Source organism: Cyclopterus lumpus, chromosome 4 (genome assembly GCF_009769545.1).
Source record: "Cyclopterus lumpus isolate fCycLum1 chromosome 4, fCycLum1.pri, whole genome shotgun sequence".
In the NCBI taxonomy this organism is placed as follows: Eukaryota; Metazoa; Chordata; class Actinopteri; order Perciformes; family Cyclopteridae; genus Cyclopterus; species Cyclopterus lumpus.
This window is the reverse complement of record NC_046969.1, coordinates 22,143,904-22,170,918: the sequence shown is the minus strand read 5'-3', so window position 1 is coordinate 22,170,918 and position 27,015 is coordinate 22,143,904. Positions and strand designations below refer to the sequence as shown.

The following is a 27,015-nucleotide window of genomic DNA, read 5'->3' as shown; positions in this document are numbered from 1 at the left end:
CAATGGGAGAGGTTTTAATTTGCATCACACTCCAGATATCTCTGCCTTGTCCTCCCACAAATTTTCCACGCTCCTTTCCATTCGTTGTTTTTGACCTTTTACCAAAAAACGCTGAGGAGCCTTGATTTTCAACTTGCCTGTTCATCACAAATGTGACAAAAATCAAAAGACGCACACATCGAACGCCCCGTGGCTAAAAGAGCCTGTAATTCCAAGTCAAATACAAGGAGAGATGAGGTGGGAGAGAGGGAATAGTCTGGAGAGAGAGGAAGGAAGGAAGGAAGGAAGGAAGGAAGGAAGGAAGGAAGGAAGGAAGGAAGGAAGGAAGGAAGGAAGGAAGGAAGGAAGGAAGGAAGGAAGGAAGGAAGGAAGGAAGGGGGGGTGCACGATCCAGTCAGTAGAGGCAGGACGGTACGGATATTCACTGCAAGGTGACTGTTGGCCAAAAGGAGTTTAGAGTTGCTTCCAGTGGTGTACAGTACAGAGAGGAATCCTAATCCCTCTAGATTGAAGATTTAACAGTGCTTGTTTGAGTGTGTTTATTTTGACTGGATACAAACCAGAGAGCTGCTAAAAGGCTCCGACGTTTGGGCATTAGGGAGGGTCGTTGCATCTAGTGGATTCCTGCGTTCCTGTCCTTTTAGCCCCCTGCCTCTCGGTCTCTGTGTGTGTCAGTCTACGAGGGGACAGAGCTGTGGGGTCAGTAGGCAGTGACCAGGTCCTTGTCGTAGTTGTATCGGCCCCTCTTCGGGGCCGGACTGTCGGCGCTGTCCTCAGTGTCCTCGCTGTCTCCTCCTGCCCCGCCCCCTTCCTCCTCAGAGGAGGAGTCAAGAGTCAGATCTACCACTGCGCCTCCTCCCGGTGCCGAAGGTCCTCCCGCCATCCCCACAGAACCGCTTCCAGATTTGCCCGTCAGGCTGGTGCTGCTGTGGGCCGGTGAATGACCGTTTGCCTCAGGAATGCCTGCACACACCGAGGCCATTTTAATACAGACGGGGGGGGAGGGGGAATAATCCACACATTGATGACAAGAGGTTGAATTGGACAGGACACTTACATATGTCAACAACAGGATACTCTGGTGTGTTGCTGCGTTCTCTTTCTCTGTCCCTCTCCTTGTCATCTCTGATGGGTCGCCAGGATCCGTCGGTTAAGTACTCGATCTCCTCAATGTCCTCACTCGTCTCCTTCAGAATCTCGGAGAGATGCCTGAAATGCACGACGCGGTTTAGAAAATCGCCGAACAGATCTCGCACTCGGAACAGCGCAAAATACTCCAATGCAGGGAGCAAAGCATAGATCTGCATGGGTTGAATCCTTTTCTGCAGCCTGCAGATAGCTAAATATAAATCAAGTTTGAGAATAATCAAAAATAAGCTTGAACCGGTTTTTATTATAATACAAAGCCGAACTGTATTCATTCTGTAAATGACTTCCTCAAAACCCCCACACTAGACGAGGCTGCTGAAAGTCAAACCCAGACCGATGAGTTAAAGAAGGGACTTTCACACAAGCTTAATTTAAGGAATGCAAATATACTTCATGGCCAAACTGTAACAATGCTTTCAGTGTTGGTGAAAGTGAGGGAGTGCCCGTGAAGGTTGCTACACGCCCAAATGGTTGTAATGGTTTTATCATGATTCATGTATATTGAAATGGGCTGCAGGTTCATTTGTGGGGTTTTTCTGCTATTCTGTTGTGTTCAAACGTCGCTCATCATTAGTAGAAACACTGCGAGAGATTATAGATGAACGTGTTGCACTTATAGCTTAATAGAGCAATTCACATTTGAGACAGTACAAATAACTTTCAACAACTGACTGGTATTTGTACCAACAAAAATGTAGTCGTCAATACTAATACCAGTGGAAGTACCACGGTAAAACACAATCATTTTCATGTACTTAAAAATGAGATCCTTTATTACCATCTGCATACAGTTTATTAGCGAATTTATTATTAATCCTGAATGAGCCGCCTCATGTTTCTCGGCAATAACTCAAATTTGACATAATGTAACTCAACGCAACCTCCGAACGTTAGCTTCGTTTATTTAGCCAAGCGGGGCTGTGACTGCCAACAGCAAACATCTAAAGGATTTGTTGTTCACAACGTAGCATTAGTAGGGACATTTTCCATCGTCCCCGTGGTGATGGTAGTTAGGCTCAAGCTCTAATCTTGTAGACTAACAAATTGCGTCACATTTTATGACTTTTGGCATAGACTTGGAAGTCGTAAAGTACTTATTGTCACGTCATGCAAAAAACATTCAAAGCTGTTCAAATGAAAACATAGTAGGCTGTTGCAACTTTGTTGAATAGTCTCCCCCCCCCAATCGGGCTTCAACACACGGAGCTAGAGTTACACATAAGTGGACATTTTCTGAATTTATCGAGTGGAAGATGGGACAAGTCAGAGCATGCTTCCGTCTCCTTACCCATCAATAGTAAGCAGCTCAAAGGGGGCGGGCTTGTCACAGACGGGGCAAGTCCATGTGGGCTTCTTCTCATTCATCTGCAGGAAGAAGACTGCGTCGAAACACTGAAGATGGGCGCAGGTTAAAACTCGACATGGCACACCGAGCCGCATCTTCACCAGCTGGGAAGTGCGAGAGAGAGAGAAAGAGAGAGAGAGAGAGAGATACAGTAGCATGTTACAGTAAGCTTCCCAGAAGGACAAACATTTGTGGAACTGGCCTTTGATACTGCAGAACAACTGGAATCTAAAAAAAGTTGCAGGACATTGAAGAATGACATATCCACATCCTAAAATCAAGGTATACTCACGGGACAGATGAGAGACACCCGGAGGCCCGTTGTCGCAATTTCACTCTCTGGATCAAAACGTAGTTTGTCTTGGACTATTGATAAATGGGAGACAAAATATCATGGGAGGTGTCATAATAGTTTATCGGACAACATATCATAATATATTAAATTAGAGAGCCAACAAACAGTTTGAGACTTTGACTTCTTTTTAGTGTAGTTTTCCATTTCTGCATCACCTTTGCGAAAACAATTTTAGGCAGAGTACAAAAAGAAACACTTACTGCGTTCACGACAGCGCTCTGCACTCTCCACCGAGCAGAGTTTGAGTTGGCTGAAGAGGTCCGCTGCAGTGAAAACCCTCACTAAATACACCGCCACAGAGTACCGCTGCAAACACAGAGTCACAGGTTGTGAGCAGCCATTTAAAAAAAAAAAAAAGGCAACCAATCTCCAATAGAGCACACACACCAGTGTCAATTTGCCATAACAGGCCGGGTGGGTGCGAGATCACAATTCGTCCAAATTGGACGGTAACAAAATAAAACTCATCCCAAACCATCTTGGTTAGTCTTTCCAATATATCGAAATGAAACGGTCAATTCATCGAGTTAGATTTGAAAATGTGACAAGAAAAGACTAAATTAAATAAAAACTTCTTGGCTTCAACGTTCTTAGCTTGTGTTTGAAGAATCAAAAGCAAATCTGGAACCCTCCTGATTAAATAACTGTATTTACCTCAAGAAAACTTAACACAGCGCATTCTTTCCATTAAAGAATGTTCACCATCTCTGGGATCTTTGTTATAATTCCCTAAACACTGGGAGCACATTCAATAAAAGGCTTTAGGCTTCAATACAAAATAGGTCTGATTGCTTAAAAAGGAAGATGTCCAACCTCATCTCCATCTATCGAAGTTAAGGATATAGTGTGACAAACGCCTGCAGCTCTTGACGATGTTCTGCGTCTCTGGGGCGCAGCTGCAAAATCTGTTCTTCCTGCAAAATCTGTTCTTCCTGCATCGAGTGACGGCAAGGAAGAACTAGAGTGCTACTTCTGCTTTGTTAGCTGTGGCTGCAAAGCCATTCAAAAAAAGGTTGTTTCGCACAGCGAAAAACAGAAGGGATCGTTTAAAGAGTACTTTTTACACGCCGTTTTGGCTGACTCAGATATTTAGCTTCAGAGAGGTCGCTCGAGGCTGCTGCAGCAGTGAGGACATGGTTGAGGAGGACCCTCCAGAACCTGATCTGCAGAGAGCCTTTGCTCAGATTGACCCCAGATGTTGACAGAAAGGGGTCCTCCTGCTGTACTTAATGTCAGCGTGGGAAGTTTTTGTTGGATGCCGACGAGAACCCGGAGAGAGCGAGACGTGTGTGCGTTACTATGCATGAAGGTTTCCCTCCAGAAGTCTGCTGGAGACCTTCTTCAGAATCCCGAAGATAAAACCAAGACCAGCGGTGCGGTTTTTGTGATTATTACATTATAAAAAAAATTACAATCAAAAGAAAAAGAGCCGTCAACTGAGCAGCTGCGCATAGAGACGTAGATATTCAGTGAATTAAGGATTTATTCAACCAAACTAAAGTTGCTGATTGTTGGAACAGGGGAGAGTCGAACCAAGACGGGTTCGGTGAGTTATATTTTGTTCGTTTGGAATATTGTTTTGCAATTACTTAACGAGGCCATTGAGCTATTCTTAGATCAGGGGAAGAGAACAACTTGAATTCAGAAAGTGCGCAGTCGTATTTTTCAGTTTAGATGAAAGAATATTTCCTTTGACATTTTTGAGAGTTTGTTTATCAGACTAAAAGACAGCTTGTTAACATGCTGCTCGTGCACAATGCATCCTGGTACATGTAGGCACGGCCAGCGTGGCTCCGCGGCAGGAGATATCAGCTTTCATTGTCAATATAGAAGGCACTGGGGAATTCATTTCTTCAGTGGACTACATTTGCCATCAGGACGTATTGGATATCCAGAATTTTTTTTTTTTTTTAAACAAGGAAAATTTGCCCTTTCACAAAACTTTTTAATTTAGGGAAGTTTGGCTTTGTTTATAACATTGTCATTCGACTTTTTTTTGGCATGTCTATTCATACTGTAGATTTTCAGATAAAGATCAGGCCCTGTACGAGTGCGGGGCTCATCCTCTCAATACACACAGAGCGCAGCAAAGAGGGGACGGGTGAAGATACCGGTACATAAGGCTTTTATACCATTTGTAGAATAAGATTACAATGATAAAGCACCATAAATTAGCTGTATTTTAGGGTAATGATGTCATAAACCATAACAGACATTCAGCCTTGCATGTATTATGCATGCTGAGCAATCAATGCTGGATTCCTGTGTTCCACTTCAAACAAACCAAAAAACTGTTGGTTTCCTCTAAACAAGCAACATACAACACACTTCTAAAGAGCTGTCGTCGGTTTAAAACTGCAGTATTTTGTATCATGTTATGGATAAAAGGAGGCTGTCGCAATACTGTTCAAACCGTCATGCCAGAGCAGATCTATTATGACGCTCCTCTCTCCCCCCCATTACACAAAACCCTTTAAAGCACAAGCTCAAAATATATACACCATACAAAACAAGTAAATGTAAGTTTTGATGTTGCCTATATTTTCTTAACACACAATCCTTTTAGCTGTGAGGCAACTTCAGTTTACTGTTAGCTATCACGAACTGGTTATTTCCAAAAGTCTAGGATAAAAACAAACAAAAGAAAACCTGTTAACGCAAGAAAAACTGAATACAAAAAAAATCACCATCTTACTGTGTTTACTTTCACGTTACTCATCCCTAATTGGTTTACACAAGGGATCTAAAGAAAAGAGTGCTAACAGAAGCATAAGCAGTCTTCCAGCTGCTTATCTAGATCAAGACGCTAGGAAAAGTAGTTCAGCTCTTGGACCTCAGCAGCTTTATTTACTTTTTAATTTATTTGTACCATGCACGAAACACGAGAAAGAATTGCAGGTCTCAGCTTGCGTACCAACACAACCCTAAACTATGTCAAAATAGGGATATATGAAATATTCAGCATTGGACTCTGACCTTGCCAAAGTTTCCCCAGGTCACAGTGACTCTGTTGGTGGCACTGGAGAGATGCAACCAGGGAGTGATGTTTACAGGACGACAAGGACGGCGGGGCTCCACACCAGGCTTATTAGAAGGGTAATAGCCCTGTAAACACACACAAACAATTTGTTGAGCAATTTGTTGACATTACAGACATCATCATTCCCTCTGAAGGCCTCAGATACAGTGTAGAAGACGAACTGGGATCTTAATTGGTTAGTTGTGCCGTCACTTTTTAAACCGTAAAGCACTAAAATTGAAAAGGTAAAAGACAAGAAGCGGTTTGATTGCAAATAGTTAAAATAGAAGTTGTAGCTCAGTTCTCCTCCGGAAGCAAAACTGAAGGAGCGCTGAGCTCACAGCGACTCCATGTTTTTGTAATCTCCTCAGTATGTGCTTCTCTGTAGTAATTTATCTACTTATGTATATCTAATTCATACCAAAACAAGAAGCCTCTGATATCAATACGTGATTATATTATATATATTATATATATGACCAAGGAAAACTCTTTTGACCTCAACACCTGTTAAAGGGTATGAGGGTGTCTTTGTTTATATTCAGCACCGTTTCACAGCTTCTCATTAGGTGGCAGTTGTGTCCAATATTTAACAAATTGATCAATACAAAGACTCAAGAGAAAGCTAGTCCCTCCATATTTTATCTTAATTTGCTACGGCTTTCTTACTGGCAGCAAATTACATTTTGATATTTATCTTTGGCTTGGTTTACTACACAAATATAGACCATCAAAACAACAACTAATCTCTTTTCTGTGTCTCAACTGTATCTTTGCTGCAGCTACTAGGTTTTACAGTTAAACAGAAATTTTCTGTGAAGGTTGTCTTTCCAGTTTTTATTTTATAATAAAACACATCGTGAACTCCACAATGCAAGAGCAAGCGCACATGAATAGTTTGAACAGAGACTGCCAGATGGAACGTTTCCAGCTGAAGTTTTGCCAGTGAGTTGATGTCTTAAGGCTGGCTCCCCAATACCTGGATATTATTTTTTATTCTTGCTTTATTTATAATCCACCTGCATTAGGTTGGCTAATCCATCACTACAATATATTTTGACACTAGTTTGGCTGTGACCAGGCAGTTGACACCCAAAATATTGTCCTATTGACTAATGAAAAATAAATGACTTGCAGGCATGACTGAGGAAATTATTCAACACAAGCACGTGTCTCTGAGATGTCAATTAACTCACCGGCACATGACAGTATGACTGGTTAACTTTGACAGCAATGTTGGGAGGATACTGGTCTTCCTGGACACCAATGGAGTCTGTGTAACAGATTCTGCAACAGAGAGAAAGGGTTTAGCGTCATGAGAATGCCTGACTGGTCAGCCAATCAACACGCCTGCATCTTTATCCGTCAAGTCTTCGGGTACTTCTGAAACTGTAGTAGATTAACGGGGAAATTAAAATGCCATTGGTGCATACATGGCAAAACAATGTTCAATGTTTTCTCCCTGGATCATTTGTGAGAGAATTTCTGATTAACAGCACAGTCACTGGCAGAGCCTGCACATTCTAGGCAAAAGGATAGTGAAATATGTTTCAATGGGTTAAAGTGGGAATGTACCTCAGAACCACTTGGATTGATCTCATTCCTGGACGAAGCTCACTTTGAGAGTAAAAAGGTCACAAATAGAAATGAGAATTAGCCACAGAGTTTGTAAATAAAGCTGATGTTAAAAATTCAAATCAGAGGAGAAAGTTTGGATTTTCTTACCTTGCATTTCTGATCTGGTCTGCTTGGTTTGGTGTTAATTCAAATATGCATTGACTGTCCTGCAGTTTCTCATTGTTCTGGGCAACTGTAAAAGTGTTGAGACAATCAATAACAAACACACAGCATGTGGACATAACGAATATGTGCATCTACAATACAATACAATACATCAAGCTATATGCACTCACTTAGCTCTGTTGGTAACAACAGTGTCTCCAAAGTTTGGTAAAAGGGCAGTGGCACCAGCTTGACCTCTGCTGCAGGTGTGGCGATCGGTTTGGAAATGCCGTTGAGGTAGTCTGCGCCCTGAGAGGTGGCAGTGGGGGAGGAGCTGAGGCTTGAGTAGGCGACTGGGACGCCATCTGGACGCCGTGCCGCAAGCCAGCCAGATGTTTTGGGGAAGCGCGACTCGTAGAGCTGCCTGACATTCTTCAGAAGCTCTGGGCTGTATTCGGTCTGCACTAGCCTCAGTGCACGCCCCACAAGGTCCTGTTTCAGACCACTTTTGCTGCGGCCCATGGAGGCCAGCAGCGTCTGCAGGTCTGAGACCCGGAAACTTTTGACCATGTTCTAGAGGGAGAATATGACAACAAAACATTAGAAACACAATACTGGGACAATGAAGTCTGTAAAGGGGGAATGTTTGGGTGACAATGCATTAGAATGTACACTTCCAGAGTCCTTATGAGAGACATGTCCAAATCCAGGGGGTATTGATACTTGATCAAAATTTAAAAAGAAAAATCTGATTTTCTAAAAAGGTATAACTTGCTGAGAGGGGAAATCCCCGTCCAACTATATAACCCAAGGTGGAAAATGCATTCCAGTATATCAGTGTTAATTTTCAGTGAATTATAGGGGCCGGTAATATCAGGCCAATATTGACTGAAATAGCTGGATCAAGTGTTGATAACAATGGGACAGATCTGTTGAATTAAATTGTTTTATACTGTATATGTTACACATTGAATTTTGATTCCTGTTTAAGCTTTGACCAAATTGTTGCTGAATTAAAAAGGCTAACATTATAATTCAGTAAGTAAATATATATATATATATAACAAAGCAAGATAGGCAATGGGTTTTTTTTGGGGGGGGGGGGTAAAGGAATGATCTGTCACTTCCACAGGGAAGCACATGGCTTATTAATGAAACACTAGTATCGGATCAGTACACAGTATCAACCGATGATGCCCACGACAGGCTCCACACAAATATGTACAATTAAAATGCAGCACTTAACATAACGGTGTATCAAACTATTTGATTCTTGCTCAAATTAGCTTCCGTCCTGAGTCACTTTAATTCTACAGAGGCTTGAACCTGCCTCATCATTAGTCGGATATAGTAGAAGTCACACCGCTCTTTATTCTGACCACTTGCATTATTACCCCGCGCTTAAAGAACTTGAGTTACCATTAAACAAACTCTGCATTGCAGCAGCAGTTAAATGTATGACTGCAACTCTGCATTTCATACACACAGACAGAAACAAGGTCCTGCAAGCCTGAAAAGCAAAAGGCATGACCACCATGAACAGCGTTTAAATATATACAAGTATATTTGTTTTTTTTTGTTGTATTTTTTAAAAGAGAGGTATAGTTTGGCTTACACCAACGTGAGGTATAAAACACCTTAAATGTAATATCAACCATCGTCTGCCAAACTTTAAATATGGATAATAACTGATGATTACCAATCTCCCGTTACATCTTATTTGGATCGGCTGTCGGTCGTTCACGGGGTGAACTCGTTTGCGCAGCAGAGACAATCAAACCTTATACGGAACGCACACAATAAGCACAGATGTTTTCTCTTTGAAAAAAAAGGGACACAACATGGACTGTTGTTACTAGAAGAACAAAAAAAAACGAGCCGTGTTAAACGCATCATGCTTTAGCTTTGCGTGACATTGTCGAGTTGGGAACCAGTTGCACAATTCCTGGGTCTGCTTTACTGTTCGTTAGGATCCCGATGGACGTGCTGTGCAGAAATGCAGCCATAAAGTCAGTAAAGTTGCCATTTTAGCAACCTCACGTGAACAATATAGGCTGCGCTAATCGTCTGGCTAGCTTCCCTACAGACTGGGCTGTCGGCATTCAATCATGGCAACTGGACATTTTGACAGGTGCACAGCTTCATAAACTAAACGGCTAACGACAGAGAGATATCATTATAAGCCGAATGACGTCGAATAGTACCGAGCCGAGGAGCATGCTTACGGCAAACCACCGAGCGTTTTTTATGGTCCCATCATTCATTTTCGGTGTCTTCCTTTATAGCCAGCGTGATGCTAGCTAAACCAACGCACTTGCATAGTTAACATTGCCTAGCATGCTAGCTATGCGTTAGCAACACAAGCTAGTTCGCTGAGTCGTGAACGTATCACGCTACATTTCTAAGAGTACCGACTCTTGACTACATACACACAAAGCCCCCAGTTTCCCCTTGACCGGGCTGAGTTTCAAACCGCTCTCGTGCGCCATTCTCCCGTCAAACCAAAGCTAGCCAAGCTCTACTTGCCATCGCTTCCACCAGTTCGGCCGCCATCTTCGTGCAGCAGTACCGCGAGAGTCAGAGACGACGGCTAGTCTTTGTCCAATGAAACGCGGAACCTGCTCGGATGGATGGGTAGCCTCGACCAATCACGGAGCGAATTCGACCAGCGCCCGAAGATCTATATACAAAATGGGCGGGACCTACATGTTTTAAAGTTACAGTGCAACTTTCTTTTAAACACTAAGAGACAGGTCTCATTTCCAAAACAGGCCTCAGTTTCTATCAGTGATACCACGTGTCAAAGCATTTTGATATCCATGACAGTTCGGTTTTATAGTATCGAGATATGTTGAACATGTGTCTTGAAAGTGGTTTAAATGCAACGTGGTTGTAAAGCACGGGGTGTCAAGTGGATCAGGTCGCATGGTCCCTATCAAATCCCGTCCGAACAAAATACTCCGTTCCAGGTTTTGCGACCGGCCGAGAGCTGTGGACTCAATGCTTTGTCTGAGGGTTTTTTCATAATGTAATTAAAATGAGTAACTAAAGAAATACACTCTCCCGTCAAAATGCAGACCCGCACACCCCCTGTCCAAAACACGACTACCATGTGGTGTCAAGGCTTTTAGCAAAATGGAAACAAGTATGCTCTGGACAAATGTACACTCCCTCTGGGGATCCAGGCCGGGTTTTTCCAGAAGCTCCTTATATGAGGCAAAGAACAGCCTCATGGACACACACAAATAATTCGAAGGAGTTGCAGTATTGTTATAATAACATGTTTCTTTTTGTTTTGGCTTTACTTCAATGCTAAACGTCAGGGAAACAATGTTCAAAGGGACAGCCGGTTTTGCCACCATGGTGCTTCATGGAAAAGGTTATCTATGATTACGATTTATAAATAAAAATATATAAGATATAGGACATTTATTTTTGTTATTTTTAAACACATTCTTCTTCATTTATGCAGACCCACATTACATAAGTGTTTCCTACAATACATGCTACGGATTTTTTTTACAAATTCTGATATTGGTTCATATTTTTTAATTAACAGGACATAAGTCTGCATACGAGTTAAACATTAAGCTAATTGAAATACAAAAACGTGCTAATATAAAGGCAGAATGGTTCTCTCTGCTGTGTACGTAGGTTATAACATGTTCCTTTATTTAAACAGAAGAGGGCAATATGGTCCAGGATTTGACCTGACTGTCATTTAATTCATCCCCTCACTAAAGCCAGAGAACAAAGTAGATCTATACAGATACTATACTATTACTGTTATCTGCACTAATGTGATGAAGAGGTGAAATGGTGTAAGACAATATTTATTTCTTATCGTTGGCGATTTCCATCTCTACAACTCCCCCATTAACAAGTCCATCAGTAGCCTATAAACTAATGCACACAGACACGTTTAAACCTTTATTTGTTTCAGCTGCCAGAGACTTTACAGATAAACGTTGAAATAATGGACATCAATCATTTGCCACTTGAAGTAACACTTGTAACTGCATCACAGAACGTTGAATTAAAAATATTTCACACACTGAAGCGCTACAAGAAGCAGATACAGAATGTGTATGCTATGATGAAAACATTTTAATAGTTTATATATCCTTACTTAAGGAGAATTCACAGGCAAATTACACAAAGTTGTTGAATGACACCACGTTTTAAGGGGGATTTGGTGCTTTATCAAAACCCATACTATAGGTTAAAAAGACTCTTGGCTTCTCTTCTTTGTAAAAATGCAGAGAGTAATAACTGAGTGAAAAGGTTAAAAAACACAATTAATTGCAACATTCAAAAGTATAATACGCAGGATGTTTGTCCTGCATTTCAGCTAAAACCCTATAAAAAAGCATGGCGTAAATTCATAGTTGACATTGAAACATTATCACAATTATAGCACAAATGATACAGTTACAGAAGTAAAGTTTAATTCAACATTAAACAGAAAGTCAGGAGTCCTAACACACAATTAGAGACTAAAATGTAGCGTATACTTTCTGAAAAATAAACCACAGTTTGCTAGTAAAATATGCATTACATAATTAAAGATTACAATATTATACAATACAAAGAAGTAGCATATAGCGGCAATTAATTTTTGATCGCTGAGATGTTAAGAGTTATCTTAAATGATATTTGTTGAAATCATTCATAGGCAGACAACCATATGACTTGACTGCTGTTTTGTGACGTTCTTTTTTTTTTTAATGGCTAACAATAAATAAGTCTATTTTAGAATAATGGGTAGAATTGGAATAAAGGCCACAGAACACACAGATGAAAAACAGATTATGTCCAAAAACAGGGAAAGAATTAATGAGATGTTTCAGCCATCCGTTTTACCAGTGTCTTCACAGTACATTGGTGCTCTTTTCAGATGGACTGAGTGTGTTTTGTCTCCAAAACATTGAACGTGATCCATTAATTACTGCTCTTTGGTAATTTAAGTAATTCTCTGGACAGCATCCCCATAAGACAAAACAACTTTAACAGGATAACAGTGGTATCTAAAAGGCCTTTGATCGTAAAGCATCCATCCTCTGCACACCATGTCTTGCTAATTCTTGAGTGTTTAATCTCCCGTAATTACAAAGATTTGCTTAGGTTAATAAAAATAATCCGCCTAAATTGAGACCCCCTACCCGGACCTCCCCTGTGCCTTCTTTGCCCCTTTCTGTCAGGGATAAATTCACAGTCATATAAATAGAGACACCTCCACCACCGTGAAGCACAACTCTTTGATCAAGGAGCAAACAGGCCGTTGGATATTGAGAAAGTGTTTTTTTTTTGTCAGAGAGGCAAACACATTTAATTAAACTGTGTTGCGAAACAACGTTGCCGTATTTAGTCTCACGGGCTGACGTCATTTCCACGGGTTGAGATTGTGTCGCTCGTGAGCGCGTTAAGGTTAACAACAGTTGAGAGGCTCATCTTTATCTGTGATCTCGTCAACAGTAAGACTTCAGCGAAAGAAGAGAGGGGCGTTGAGGCGTTCAGTTTATGAAGGGGTCCTGCACTTTACAGGAAAAGTGTCATGCTGTGAAACTCAGGCACAAAAGAAGGACTTTTGGGAGAGCGACTTTTTACATTTTCTAATTAAACCTCCGTAATGAGTCTTAATTCAGAGATGACAATGGAGGACAAAAGCAGCTGCACCGGCGGCAGAGAAAGGCTGGGACTTAGCTTCACTATTGACTACCTTCTGTTCAATAAAGGAGTCAAAGGTTCGAAAGAAGAAGCGACAGGAAGTCACACAGCAGAGCAGACGGCGAACAACCTGCTAAATCATCAGAATCCTAAACCCGAAGAGGTGGGGATTCGCTCTGAGATACAGGGGATGCGGCGACAGAGGTCAGGGGCAGAGACTGAAGAAAGGAAAGTCAAAGAAGAGGAGGGGGATGAAGAGCAACAAGAGGAGGGGGAGGAGGAAGTGACCACCACCACATCTACCGGCAGCGGTCCGGAGAAGTCCGCGGACAAACCCAACCAGTCGTACATCGCACTCATCTCCAAGGCGATCCTGGCGTCGGAGCAGAAGAAGCTGCTGCTATGTGACATCTACCAGTGGATCATGGACCACTACCCTTACTTCAAGAGTAAGGTATGTTCACGTTGTGTTATTCTCACTACTGGCAAGACCACAATAGATGTGGAGAGATTCAGAAAGTCAAACCGGGGGATAAAGGGAGGTAAAAAAACTACGACCCAGGAGACGGACGTACTCAAGTTACACACGTACGACTATTTAGAACAGAATCACGCTGCGTTACTTTGTAAACTCGTCACGGGCGTTCGGTAAGATGGCCACGAGAAAGATAACAGGAGTTCGTGTTTGCCTAAAGTGTTTCCACGTGTTTCTTTCGGTTGCTGAAAAATAACCCGGCAGCCATTTTCCTCGCGAGCGAAGCAACCTACTTGGCACAGGTAATCTGTCTGAGTGGTTAGGCAATTAGGTGATCTGCTTGTTGGCGAATTCACAAATAAAGTAATCCTGTTGCTAGGTTGCGAAAACGCCTCTGCCTTAACCAGGTGCAACAACAGATTGGACGTAGCCCGGCGGATTAAAGTCGTTCGCTGGTTTTGACGTGCTGAAAAGGTAACCGAGGGTGTTGCGATCATATACGTTCTTGACACGCTATGGCGCGTCCTGCCAACAACAAGACAAGGTGACATCCTGGCCGAGGATCAGCGATACTTAACCGCCACCTGTGTTAATTTTCAATTGGGGACGTCCATTGTTTAACTCTTACTTACGGTTTAAGGTTTTATTTTTGGCCTAATCTTTTTTTCTTTTCTTTTCTGTACTTGCTCCAACAGGATAAAAACTGGAGGAACAGCGTGCGCCACAACTTGTCCCTGAACGATTGCTTCATCAAAGCAGGCCGCAGTGACAACGGTAAAGGCCACTTCTGGGCGATTCACTCAACCAACTACCAGGACTTTTCTAACGGGGACTACCAATGTCGGAGGGCGCGGCGGAGAGTACGCAGGGTGGCCGGACAGCTCCCCTTCCCCTCCCTGGGCTCGCCCTACCACCCGGCCTTCGCCCGGCCCCACAGAACGACCTACTGGTGCTGCCCCCAAGCCCAAACGCTCCCTCTGTCCTGCTTGGCTCCCAGACTCTATTGGCCCTGGTCCAGCATTCAGCCACAAGTGGGCTTCCACCCGAGGCTTCATACCTCTGTACTTTGAGAGTGAACAGTTTGTACTGTACGCACAGTTCGACCCTGAATTACTGTTGGGTAAAAGAGAAATGTTAGAGTATTATTTGCTAATGAAAACGTGATAAAGGAATCGAAGTGGACTAACTAAAGTGATGTTAGGTCGTTCAATGACTTCTTTCGCAATTCTTTCATTTGTATTCTGAATGTTTTTAGAACATGAAAAACACACAATGTTTTGTTATAATCTCATTAAATTATATTGAATTCAACACCTTGGGATTTTTTTGACTCAGCTGCCTTAGTTGTGATTTGTGTGTGCGTGTGTGCGTGTGTGCGTGTGTGTGTGTGTGTGCGTGTGTGTGCGTGTGTGTGTGCGTGTGTGTGTCTGTATAGCACTAAAAGTGAGCCCATTGCTAAAATACCTCCCGGTGTTAGATGCTAATTAGTCAAAGCTGTCGGGATGCAAAATCTTCTGCCTTAAGAGACTAAAATCGGGCTTTCCAAAGCCGACTCCCAAGGATATGAGGCCAGATAATCTGAGCAATCCCCAATAGTTTCAAGAAATAGGAAGCTTATCACACAGTGTAATCCATAACCGCTGCTGCAGAAAGAGGAAGACCACGGGAGGTCAGGGATGAAGGAAGCAGAGGAAAGGGAAGGAGGCAGGGAGCGAGAGAGAGAGAGGGGATGGGACGCTAATTTATTAGAGAGGTGGGAGTGCTTTTTTAGGGACTCTATGTTTTTATAAAAAAGAACCAATGAAATAAATACAAAGTCACTGTGAAAATAAATCTGAAAAAAAAATCACATGTGATTAAAGGACACCCTGAAAATAATAACTGGAACTATCTCCAAAGCAGGAACAGTTCAGTGATAAGATGACAAAATACTTCCATAATAAGAACAACGTCAATTTAAACCCGTCTGGCTCTCACATCCATAGTGAAATTCCTCTCTGACTTGGAAAGGTTGGCATTTACATCCACAGTGCTCCAGCCTGAGAGGATTAGGTCATACATTGACTTTTTGGAAGTTTGTTTGTCCCTGCGCATGTGGGCTTCCTATTTGCAAATTATTGAATATTTGAATAAGGCAATACTTGACATGAAATTAGACTCTAAACCGACAAACAATATGTCAGAAGGATGAAGCTTAAGAGAGAGAGAGAGAGAGAGAGAGAGAGAGGGAGTTATTCACAACAGTTATTTTCTGGCTATGCTCATTAGAACAATGACAAATCCATCTAATTAATTTTTTGTTCACCAAATCTTCCTCTTCAATGTCGGCAGCTAATTGGAGACCTAATTTGCTTAATTCCCATGAATTGCTCTCTGCATCAAATCCTCTTCAATTCACCAGCTTTAAGGCTTTAATTTGGTTGCATATGTTTGCTGTACACACACACACACACACACACACACACACACACGCACACACACACCCTGCAAGAGTTTACTATTCACACATACAACTCTTAAAACTCGTGCAGTAACACGCACACAATTGTCCAAATAACAAAATCAGTGCGGAGTGTGTGATATTTGTTATTTACATGTACCATAAAGAGTTATTTCCTTCTGAAACACTTCAAATATAAATCACTGATATGCAACAAACTCACACACAATTGTAATTAACTATACCTTTCGAGGAGAAAGAGATTGAGGTCATGAGCTGTGTGTGTGTGTGTGTGTGTGTGTGTGTGTGTGTGTGTTTCTGTGCGCTCATATGTGCATGTCATTTAGTTAATCTAATGGGATGGGCGGAGGGGTGCAGGGGGCCGTAGATTAAGGCACAAAGATTTGTTCCTGATTAGCAGAGAGTGAGGTAAGAAGATCAGTCCTGCTGAGATGGCGATGAAACATTATGGCCGTGTTTTAATACAACACATTTACAGCAGCATTCCAAAGCTGATTCCCTTCAGCGTACACATGCATCTCATTGATTTGACTGTGGACTCAACGTACAACATGAATGGATGAAGCCCGATCCGGCAGATATAGATCAAAGAGATGCACGGGGAAAAGGAAGATGTTGGTTTTCAGCTTGTAGCTCATTTTTGTGTGAATATATATTTTATTACTGTAGATGATTTAACCCAACACTTAACACACGAGTGAAGTATATCTCTGCTTTTGTCTGGCTGATTATTACATTAAATGTATTGGACGTTTAATCAGTGACTCTGGCTGGTTACACTTACACAAATTACACCTATATGCAAATAACTTGAGATAAATGTATGGCATGAATTTAATTAATAAATAAATACATTTAAAGAAGAATAATGACGACAGGAACATCTAATGGACATCATTCAACATCTGGGGTAGGGTCTAAATATTATAATACGTTGTTCACATGTCTCAAAGCCCACTTTTAGCTCTACAAACAACATATCTTTAATTAATTGATTTGGCATTTGGTTGATATCTTGACCTGTCTTCAGACCAATGACCAGTTAGAGCTCTAACACACCTAATGGTAATAAGTCATTGTTGATGAATAATGTCTTAATTACTAATGTTCAACTGTTTTTTAATTTTTTTTATTCAAAAGTAGTAACCAATCAAGTGATAAGAATTGTGTCCGAGCACTAATTTATATCCATATCATTCTTTCATTTTTATTTAGTTTGACTGAGATTGCTGCAGTTTATTTGAGGTAAACTGTAAAAAAAGAGTATTATAAAAACATTAGGGCCGTTCTGTAATCTGTAAACCATTAATTAATATTATTAGGCCCGATAATAAAAAAAATAATATAAATGGCCACTAATTTAAAAAAAGTTATATTAGAAGTATAGGCGGTATAAGGTAATTCATTGACAACCACGTGTTTAAATTATTTTATTTTTTTGCCATGTGTTGGACTTCCCCTAATTCGCCTTTTCCCCTCAGAAGCGTTTCAACTGCCACTGGATGTGTGAACAACTCTCAATAGGCCCAAAGCCTCGAGGAGTCCAAATTGCACGTCTATTATGAAGCATGATTGCGTAGAAGTAAGTAGTATTTAAGGCTTAGGAAGCGCCATAGTTGAATCAAAACCAGCTGCTATTTTCTGGTCGTGTCCCACCGTGAACAATAGCCCGGCGTTACCGCGGCTTCAAAGGCTCCATAATAGTCAATCGATCAGAATGCGAGGCGCTATTCTGCAGATTACTGTTAACAATAATTTGCCTCCTAGTGCACCGTTGCCATCTTTGAAGCAATGTTTTATTGCCTTTTTTTTTTTTTTTTCATCTGCATCTGTCATCCCCGAGGTCCACTGTTTGATCTCTTCCCCACCAGTGTCTGCCTCCCCGGGGTCGCGTTGACCTGTTGATTGGCAGCTGCGATCAGACATATGGTGGGACGAGGCATCGACCGGAGCTCCCGGGAGACAAAAGCAGACTAGTGGGGTTCCCCCCCCCCCCTCCTCCTCCTCCTCCTCCTCCTCCTCCTCCTCCCACCAAACCCGCCCGCCCGCCCATCTTTCACCACGCCGAGGAGCACGAGCAGCAGCGCCCAGGAAGCGGTCTGATCCGGCCACTAGATGGCGCAAGGTGCAAGCGAATATCTCCAGCACCATTATGACCATTTCATTGTCAGTGGACGGGGCAACGTTTTAAAGAAAAAAAAAAGAAAAAGTTTTTATTTTATTTAACCCAAAGTCAGTTAGTCCTCTTAAAAATAAGATATGTAGCATGCTAATTAAGCACAACATGAATTATCATTTGTGCACTTATGAAATAATATCGTATTCCCTCCCACTGTTATTATTCCTTGACACAAATAGTTTCCAAAATGATACTTCTTCCCGGCTATAGGCTACTTCCCTGTGTGGGGACACTTTGACCCATGTAATGGAGCAGAATGGCAGGTGTGGTGCAGCCATCTTAGCAGATGAAATATGGACTCTAGAGGAGGCCGAGTAGTGAATGTGGAGGTGGCAAACCAGTGTTCATGCTTCTTGGGATTTCGCCCAGCTGTGAGTCGGTTCACTGGAAACCAACATGGGGGCAGCTTGACTCCCAGTGTAACAAAAAACAACAACAAAAAACAGATGTGACACTCAACCTGGTATGTGTGCATATACGTGTGTTTCCGTATGCAAGATTTCAGCATACAGAATGCAACCTCCCCCCCCCCCCCATCCTACACACACACACACACACACACACCTCTCTCCTTCTCTGAAGTGAGTGGAGTGTTGCCATGGCGATGCATCCCTGGCCAGGGTCTTGCAGTGATTCGCACTGACCCTTGTTGGTGACCTCTGACATTTAGGCCATGGCCAGGGTCAGAAGGTCAGCGATGGCCGGAGGGCAACAAGAGCACTTCCATGATTGGCACTCTGACATGCTCGCCCCCCCGCCCCCTCCCCCTCCCACAGTTTTCACCTCTCATTTGCATTTTTGTTGTACAGAGCCGAAGAAGACCCTGAGCTGCAGGAGGTTGACCCCACACTGTTACATTTTGAGCAGGTATAGCCCGCTCATTCGCTCACGGCAATGCGAGGCTCAATAGCGCATGATTTGCATTCAATGCTGCTCCACGTTCTGGGTTCGCCCACTTTCAGATTTTAGTGTATGATTTTCGTGATGATAAAAATGCAATCGCTAACATCCTGTATCATGATGGTTATGATAGCAGTAATGATCATCAGTAGTCCCATGGCCCGTGCAATCCAGTGGATGTGAGGATATTTATAGTTCTTCATGTGATGGTGTGTGTGTGCATGCACGTGTGTGTGTGTGTGTGTGTGTGCATGTTTGTTCATTTCCAGGGGGGGGGAGGGCAATGCACCACACCGGGATTCTTCTCGTTGGGAATAATTACAGAATCGTGGGTACAAAAAGTCATGTGACCTATAGCCTTCTGCATCCAAATAATTTATCCCCCCCGGCTGATAGCTCGTCAATATCAATTTATTAATTTAACAGTTCTGGAATGATAAAAGCACAGTTAGCTTGCTGAAACGCTGGAATAAGGATGAATTTTACAGCGCAATGGTGTGAAGGGAAGGAAAGAGGGAGGGACTGGAGGACAAAGCGAGGGGGAGAATCGGCACGGCGGGGGGGGGGGTGATCAATGGCAACACAGAGGAGAGAGATGCATATTCGCCCGAGAAGAAATGGGCCATCATCGCTCATATTCCAAAGCTATTGAATGAAAGTTATGAAAATTAATACAGTTATTATCACCATATTAAAAATTAAGATTGAAGACAGCACGCTCATTGTATTGATATTCAAATGCCTCCAATATATTGATCAGCACAACCCAGTGTTCCGCAAACCTCTTCGGGTTTAGCCGGGGAGGGAGAGACGTGGAGCTTTTGACGATTTTAATTAGTCACACAAAAGAAAACCTTTTTGTCCTGGTATCTCAGGAGGTGTTATACGAGATGAGCGCTTGCTGGAAGATGCACGTTCCAAAACACATATAAATGCGACCTCTTACACGTGACCCCTCTTGACCTCCTGGCACTTCCTTTGCATCCTGATTTCTTAAAAAGGGTCGTGAATACACACCTGGCATAAAGCAGAACACATATATCATCCGGCGTCCAGCACACAACAGTCAACCTAACCTATTCCCCACAGCCATTACATAATATCCCTGAAGGAGGCTAAAAGGTATTTTAACAAGACCCACTGCTCTATGACCTTTGACCTCTTCTTAGTTGACCCTGAGCTCCTGACCCCACTTACATTCGCCAGTGACAGTGGTGGACACACGGCTTCTCTACACTTTCTGGTGCGAGAAGACAAAGAGGAAAAACATAAATTCACAAATGAATGCATGCCGAGATTTCAGGGTTTTCTGTCGGGGAGGCGGCAGATTTGTTCAATTTGTTGATCTGTGTGCAATTATTTGGTCTCGTATCCATCCAGGAGCGCCAAATGAAAAGAAACAACCACTCAATCCGTTCACATCTTGTTGTCTGTATGTCGGCGCATTATATAACGCTTTCTTTCTCTGCCGGCTCACCTCTCACGGACAATCACTGTAGTGGATTCTCCTCGGGTCTTTGGAGAGCTGCGGAGTAGCGAGTGTCAATAGAAGTGGAGTGTGTGAGTGTGAGAGATGATAGACTAAGGTTAAGAGGTGTCAACACAGAAAGAGAGAGGGCTTGAGGTCTCTTCACCAGAGCCCGCCCGACACTCCCGACACTCTCCTCAACCTCTCCTCTGATTAACCTCTCTAAAGACGCCATTGAGACGCGGACGCTTCACACAGAAACACACACACACACACACACACACACACACACACACACACACACACACGCTGCCGATTCAACTCCGCAGACTTTTGCGAATCCCATTCTCTTCCTGCAAAGTCACACACACACACACACACACACACACACACACACACGTCTGTCTGAGGCTCCACTTCATCTGTGTGTAAAGACACACATCAACACTGAGGTGTGGAAACCTGATGATGTGTTGTTCACAGGCACAGAAACTTTTTGAAAGGTTCTGGCAGTCAGGAATGGATTTGTTACACCTCTGATGTGCTGTATATGTTCGGCCGAGTGTAAGATTCAACAGTGCCATCCCACAGGGCTTTGCACCTGTCAGGTGATGTAATGCATCATACAGCCGGCAGAACACACACCGGGCATACATCGTCACTCTCACGGACACACACTAAAACACGTCAACCTTGACACAACACTTGTGTATACATTGTTCAAAATGTCTAGTTTTTGTCACACATCTTTTGGGATTGACTCTACTGGTGATTAACGTATGTAATCGTCATGTACATTTCCTGTTTACGACGTTTCTCTACAGAGAAGCAGATCAGATTGTGGTTGAATCAGGTGTTGTTGGCTTTGCTTTGACTGGGTTCAGTTCTGAGAGGTGTGTTTGGCTGGTTTGGGGGAGCTTTAAGGGGTCTCGCTTATAGCTCTACTGGTATCCGGCCAGGCGAGATGGCTTTGGCTTTATTTATTTAGATTTCAAAATGTCCGCCTCTGAGATTTCTGATGCCACCCCCAATACAATGGAGGTGAATGGAATTTAGTTGGTGACTTACATTTGGGGAGAAAGTTGGTATTCAGTGTGATTGTGTGACAGAGCTGGGAACTGAACCTGCCAAACCTATAAGAAATGCCTCATAACTAGCGACGTTTAAACGGAAGTCTAAACTTAAACTAGTCTAAAAGTAAGAAAACACGTTTTCTACACAAATATGAGCACAATTTAAGCCATATGGTTAAACACTGTCTGGTAAATGATTGTGTACCTATTGTGTTGAAGACATTTGAAATGGTTTATCACGTTTTTCCTGTCGCCTAGCCGGGCTAACGAGCCAGTAAGCTAGCTCCAGTGTGCTGCCGGCCAATCCAGTTGATCAGGAGAGAACCAGGCTGACCGCTATTTTGGAAACAGGAGGTCGTGGCCGGCGGAGGTGGGATGAGTCACGGTGAGTTCAGATCAGAGCGGAATGCCAATCCACTCCAACAACAGCTGAGAGGGCAGAAGTCGGTATGCAATGTAAAGTAAATTTAAAGTAAGTGGACATCTTTAAGATTCAGTATTACTACAGTTTAGTGAAGACATATGTGGACTTTAATACCCTATAAAGCAATACCAGTAACAGACGTTCTCTATGGGGATAACAGAGCCCATGGACTATGGTGGATGTGTACAGTTTGATGTTGGTGACCAATCATTTTACTATTTAAATGACTGGACGGACTTATTAAAGTCCTGCCACCGGATACCGAGATATTTGATGTATTGATTACTGTCTGGATGTAAAGAGAATTAACAATATATAACAATAAAACATTTAAAAAAGGTTTCTAAAGTACTCGCCAAACATCAAACTGCAACTTTGTAATGTCACCATGGCATGGCGGGATATTATTACTCATTGACCGCGTACTGAAACACAACCCTGTTTAGTATGCGTCCCATCTAGTTTCGAGTTTAAAGGACTTCCTCTCGTCACTCATCTACACTACGAACACACCACATGCTCAAAAAACCTGCGTAGAATTAGTGTGCAGTATTGATTTTGGTCGCAGAAGCGCTCCGGCTGTAATAACTCTTCTATTTGGCATTTGATTTCCTTCGCGTCACTCCTGTGGTTCTACATACTGTTTATGTGTACGTTATGATTACTACGGTCATTTTATTTGGTTCTCCGGTGTCCAACATTAAGCCGAGCAGCTGAAGAACTCCTTGTGACACGGCCTCCCTCTCCATCATGCTTTAGCATAAAGCAAATGGCAGCTCTCGAGTTAGCAGACAAAACTGTACAGGAATAGAGACGTAATACACACACACACACACACACACACACACACACACTGTGTGGGCTATGGATTGCAAAAATGTGAGAACAGTGCATGAGTCAATACCTAAATGAAGAAAGATGCTGATGTGAACATAGGTATATGACTCATATCTGTAAGAGTTGACATGCAGGCAGGCAGCATCATGAATCTTAATAATCAAGAGATGAGAAGCAAGTAGAGTGAACGGCATTACCAAGATATGTCGACATGTGAGCATTTTAAACAAACAGTCGCGTTGACAGCGATGGATATAAGATCCGGACCAACTGGTGCCAAACCAGCGCCTCTTCCTCCCATCCCCTCCCCTTTTCCTCCTCGAAACCTGTGAGGTAGAAAATAGGGAGATACGGCGAGGTGGGGATGGAGGGAGATAAGCTGAGCTGGAGATAGAGACAGGTGAAAGAGGTGAGGGTCGTAGCACTTGCTCCTCTCGGGCCTTCTCGCTCCAATGTTGTTTTATTAGCCCTGTCAGATTGTAATTTGCCCAACGGTAAACATACAGAACGGGCTTAATTAAGAATTTTTGAACGGGGATACGGTCGAGTCCGGAAACATTAGAGAGATGCAACCAGGTGTCGTAAAGATTGATTGAGACGGAGGATGGAAGGACGTGGTTAGAAACAGAGGGTGGCGGGGGGTGGAGGAGGGGGCCCGGGGAGTGGTGTGTATGTTACAGCGGAGGGGGTATTCTTGTGTTGCTCAGGGCAGTAGGGCGAGATACGTTTGGAAAGATAGGGACAAACGATTTTTAATGCATTAACAACCCGGCTGTGCGAGGCAATAACAAGGACAAGATCAGCGTTAAAATGTTTGACATCCTGCCTCGAGATCAATGCGCCCCGGACAGGACACACACACACACACACACACACACACACACACAGACGCAGGCCGCACATTCACCTCAACTACCGGCACAGATAACACACACACACACACACACACACATGTACACGCACACTCATACAATAACCTTAACAGGGCACAGAGCATGTAGGTGGGTGCACGAGTTAACAGCCTTCATTCGAACCTCAGGGCGATGTGCGGAGAATAAAAATAAAAAAACAATACCTATATCCATAACAATATCCGCAGGTAAAAGCATCTTTAAATCAAAACGGAGAGGGAGCATCTGGAGTAGATGGTTGAGAGCTCATGTAAAAGCCCAGCAAAAACTAAAAGAGTAATGAGCCCTTCCATATCTCCCCGTGGACCTTAAGTTTGCATTCAATACATTATTTACAGCTGAATTTTTTTACTGAGGTATAGGTTTCTCTCGGGGGTGTTAACAGACTAGTGCTCTAACTGCTTTCCATCGCCTGCAGTTGAGTTGAGCGACCTTCAAAATTGATACTTCCAGCTTGTTTACACATGTTTTACGAGCCTGTATGTTAACAGAACATGAAGCTGGGAATTATTCAACGGTGCTGTTACTCGTACCCAGGATTTTTAAGCAGCAGTTGGAAAAACGGGAATATAATATTCACCTCTCGTTTGTCCGATTTTTAAAAATTTATTTTTTAAGTACTCTGTTTTGCGCACAAGCCTATAACTGGCATCCTCAAAATAACCGGCCTCATATTACAGTGTGATGCTGCTCTCTTATGAAAGATCCCGGTTTTCTCTCAAATAAGCAACCGTTCTCAAAGTGTTTCTGGGATATCAAAAACATTTAAAACAAATAGACATGACGGCAATAATTTATGGACAGAAAAAGCATGTGTAAAAATTTTTATCAAAAAATATATAAATCAGATACCTGCCATTGCAACACTTATCGAAATGCACCAAGTGGCATCTTTAAGGTTTCTAGACTACCTGTACTCATTTGACCCACTTTAATGTGTACAAAGAGGGACCAGGTACTGGTAGGGCCCTGCGCCTGCAGGTTAGTCCTCTATAAGAAGTTAACGTTGGTGACTTTGAGTGTTCAGATATGGCTTGCCGTGGCCAGAGAAATACGATATTGGCAAGAATTCAGGAACTGAAGAGTACACGATCTGCATTAATGTGTAGCTTGAGTGTAGATTTGAGGCTAAATGTAACGTTAGCTGCAGGATTCTGACTGAATCCATTCGCCTGCGTGCTGCTTTTAAAGCACAGTCTTGGAGATCTGAGGGATTTCTTTTTTCTTTTCTTTTTTATAATAAGCCCCCCTCCTCCTCCTCCTCCTCCTCCTCCTCTTCCAGCCAGAATGCACACCAGCTACTGTAGCCTGAGAAGTCCCTGCTCCCTTTGTCTTTGTAGTTCAGCAGCTCTCGTCCAAAAAAACACTGTAACTTCTGGGAAACAGGGAGGTCTCAGCTCTCGGCTCGGAGAGCACAACAAGCAGAGACTCTTTCTCCATCTCTTTATGACGCTCCGTCTTTGTCTCTCCCTTTTCAAATACACTATTTGTCATCTCTGAAATAGAGCATTTAAAAAAAATTCAACCTGGAGCCAACCCCCACCCCAACTCCCCTCTATTCTCACTCTCAATTCCCCAGACTCTGGCCAGCTACGATCAATAGCCTATTGATCAACTCTCTCCATTCCCATTACACACCAGTGCCAAAAGAGCCCACCATTTTCCCTGAAAAGCTGATCTGGAGCATGTTTGCAGTGGTAAGGTTTTCTCTAATTTCAGCGGGTTATTATTAAAAGCGTACAGCGCGTGAGTGCTTTGGTGCTCTGTGAGGTCGAGTGGTGGAAAGCTGCTGAGAAAGGATCTCAGTAAATGCAGTTACCTTTAAATTGAAAGGTATTGCACTGAAGTAAAGCGGAGTGTGGTTCTCCACTCGAGTGAAATAGGAAAGGTGAGAGCATTACCACATACGTAGAAAGTAATTCTTTTTCCAGTTGTTTCTACTTCATTTCTCTCCCCCGCCCTCTGTCTTTCTCCCGTCTTTCTCCCCTCTCTCTCTCTCTCTCTCTCTCCATAGACAATGCTACGAGGCAAAATCAATATTGGAAAGAAGAAAAAATATTTTTAGCCTGTTATTATATGAGCCGCATGAGGAAAACAGTGTTTGTGGGAAAAGACAGAAATGCCAAGGTGCTGATAAGAGAACGATTGGGTGGGAGAGATACAAAAGAAGTGAAAGAGTGAGAGTGATGGTGGTGGGATGTGTGAGGGAGAGTCTAATGGAGATGGATCAAACCAGGGTGGAGATAAGATGGGGTAACTGAGAAAATGGCTGATGTCTTTACCAAAGGATGGAGCTCCGTGTAACGAGATCGGCTTCAAAAAGACGTGTTTTATTGAGGGTGTAACGTCGAGAACACATGGATGTTATCTAAAACTCTCATTTTTATATATTTTTAATCGACACTTATTGATCCGTTTGCCTTTCACGTCTTCAAATGAGCCCAATTCCTCTTTCAGTCCTTGCACGTGCCTAAATCCCACTTCTTGACCAACAACCCATGTGGTGCTATTAATACCTTGTTATGCCTGCTTCGCCCCACCTCTGTGCACGTTTGTGCTCTCTGTGGATCGCTGTACACTCAGGCTTTCACTCCCCGCTGCCAATGGCTTTCTGATGGACTCCCTCTCCCGCTAACCTCTTTTTTCGGGCTCACCTCTGTGCCGCTGGTCAGTCAGCCTGCAAGCCTCCTCCCATTGGCTAGAGATGCTCTGTTGATCAAATGGTGAGGCCGTCCAATTGGCCAGAGAGCTCAGGGGGGGAAGGAATTGATTTATCTGTGGTATTAGGGGATCAATTAATCCCCATTGTGTGTGCCAGCACAGATAGTCCGATGTGTCTGATTTGGTATGGCTTGTTTCTGCTCGGCCGAGATAAGAGTCTCTCCCATCACTTCCCTCTATGAGCAACAAATCAAATCGAAAAGGGGATGACGGCACGCAGAGGGTTCCTCCCCGGGCCGCGGCTGGCTGATCACAATAAGGAAAGGCCATCAATATGAAACGTATAGTCTGTGCAGCGTAAAACGCAGC

At 43.0% G+C, this 27,015-nt stretch overlaps 2 protein-coding genes across 2 annotated transcripts; one reads left to right on the top strand and one right to left on the bottom strand.

The window, feature by feature from the left end:
- pias4a (protein inhibitor of activated STAT, 4a) lies at window positions 1-10,194 on the bottom strand. The gene is made up of 11 exons (XM_034531100.1): window positions 10,117-10,194; window positions 7,782-8,163; window positions 7,594-7,678; window positions 7,444-7,485; window positions 7,065-7,155; window positions 5,826-5,954; window positions 3,050-3,155; window positions 2,787-2,860; window positions 2,438-2,598; window positions 1,058-1,209; window positions 1-963 (listed from the first exon to the last, which is right to left on the bottom strand). The coding sequence occupies exons 1-11, from the start codon at window positions 10,141-10,143 to the stop codon at window positions 701-703; spliced, it is 1,512 nt and encodes a 503-aa protein (XP_034386991.1). The 5' UTR covers window positions 10,144-10,194; the 3' UTR covers window positions 1-700.
- A 3,043-nt stretch (window positions 10,195-13,237) lies between these two features.
- foxq2 (forkhead box Q2) lies at window positions 13,238-25,588 on the top strand. Its single transcript, XM_034530432.1, has 5 exons — window positions 13,238-13,711; window positions 14,428-14,763; window positions 19,043-19,062; window positions 19,182-19,239; window positions 25,565-25,588. The coding sequence occupies exons 1-5, from the start codon at window positions 13,238-13,240 to the stop codon at window positions 25,586-25,588; spliced, it is 912 nt and encodes a 303-aa protein (XP_034386323.1).
- The last annotated feature ends 1,427 nt before the right edge of the window (window positions 25,589-27,015 follow it).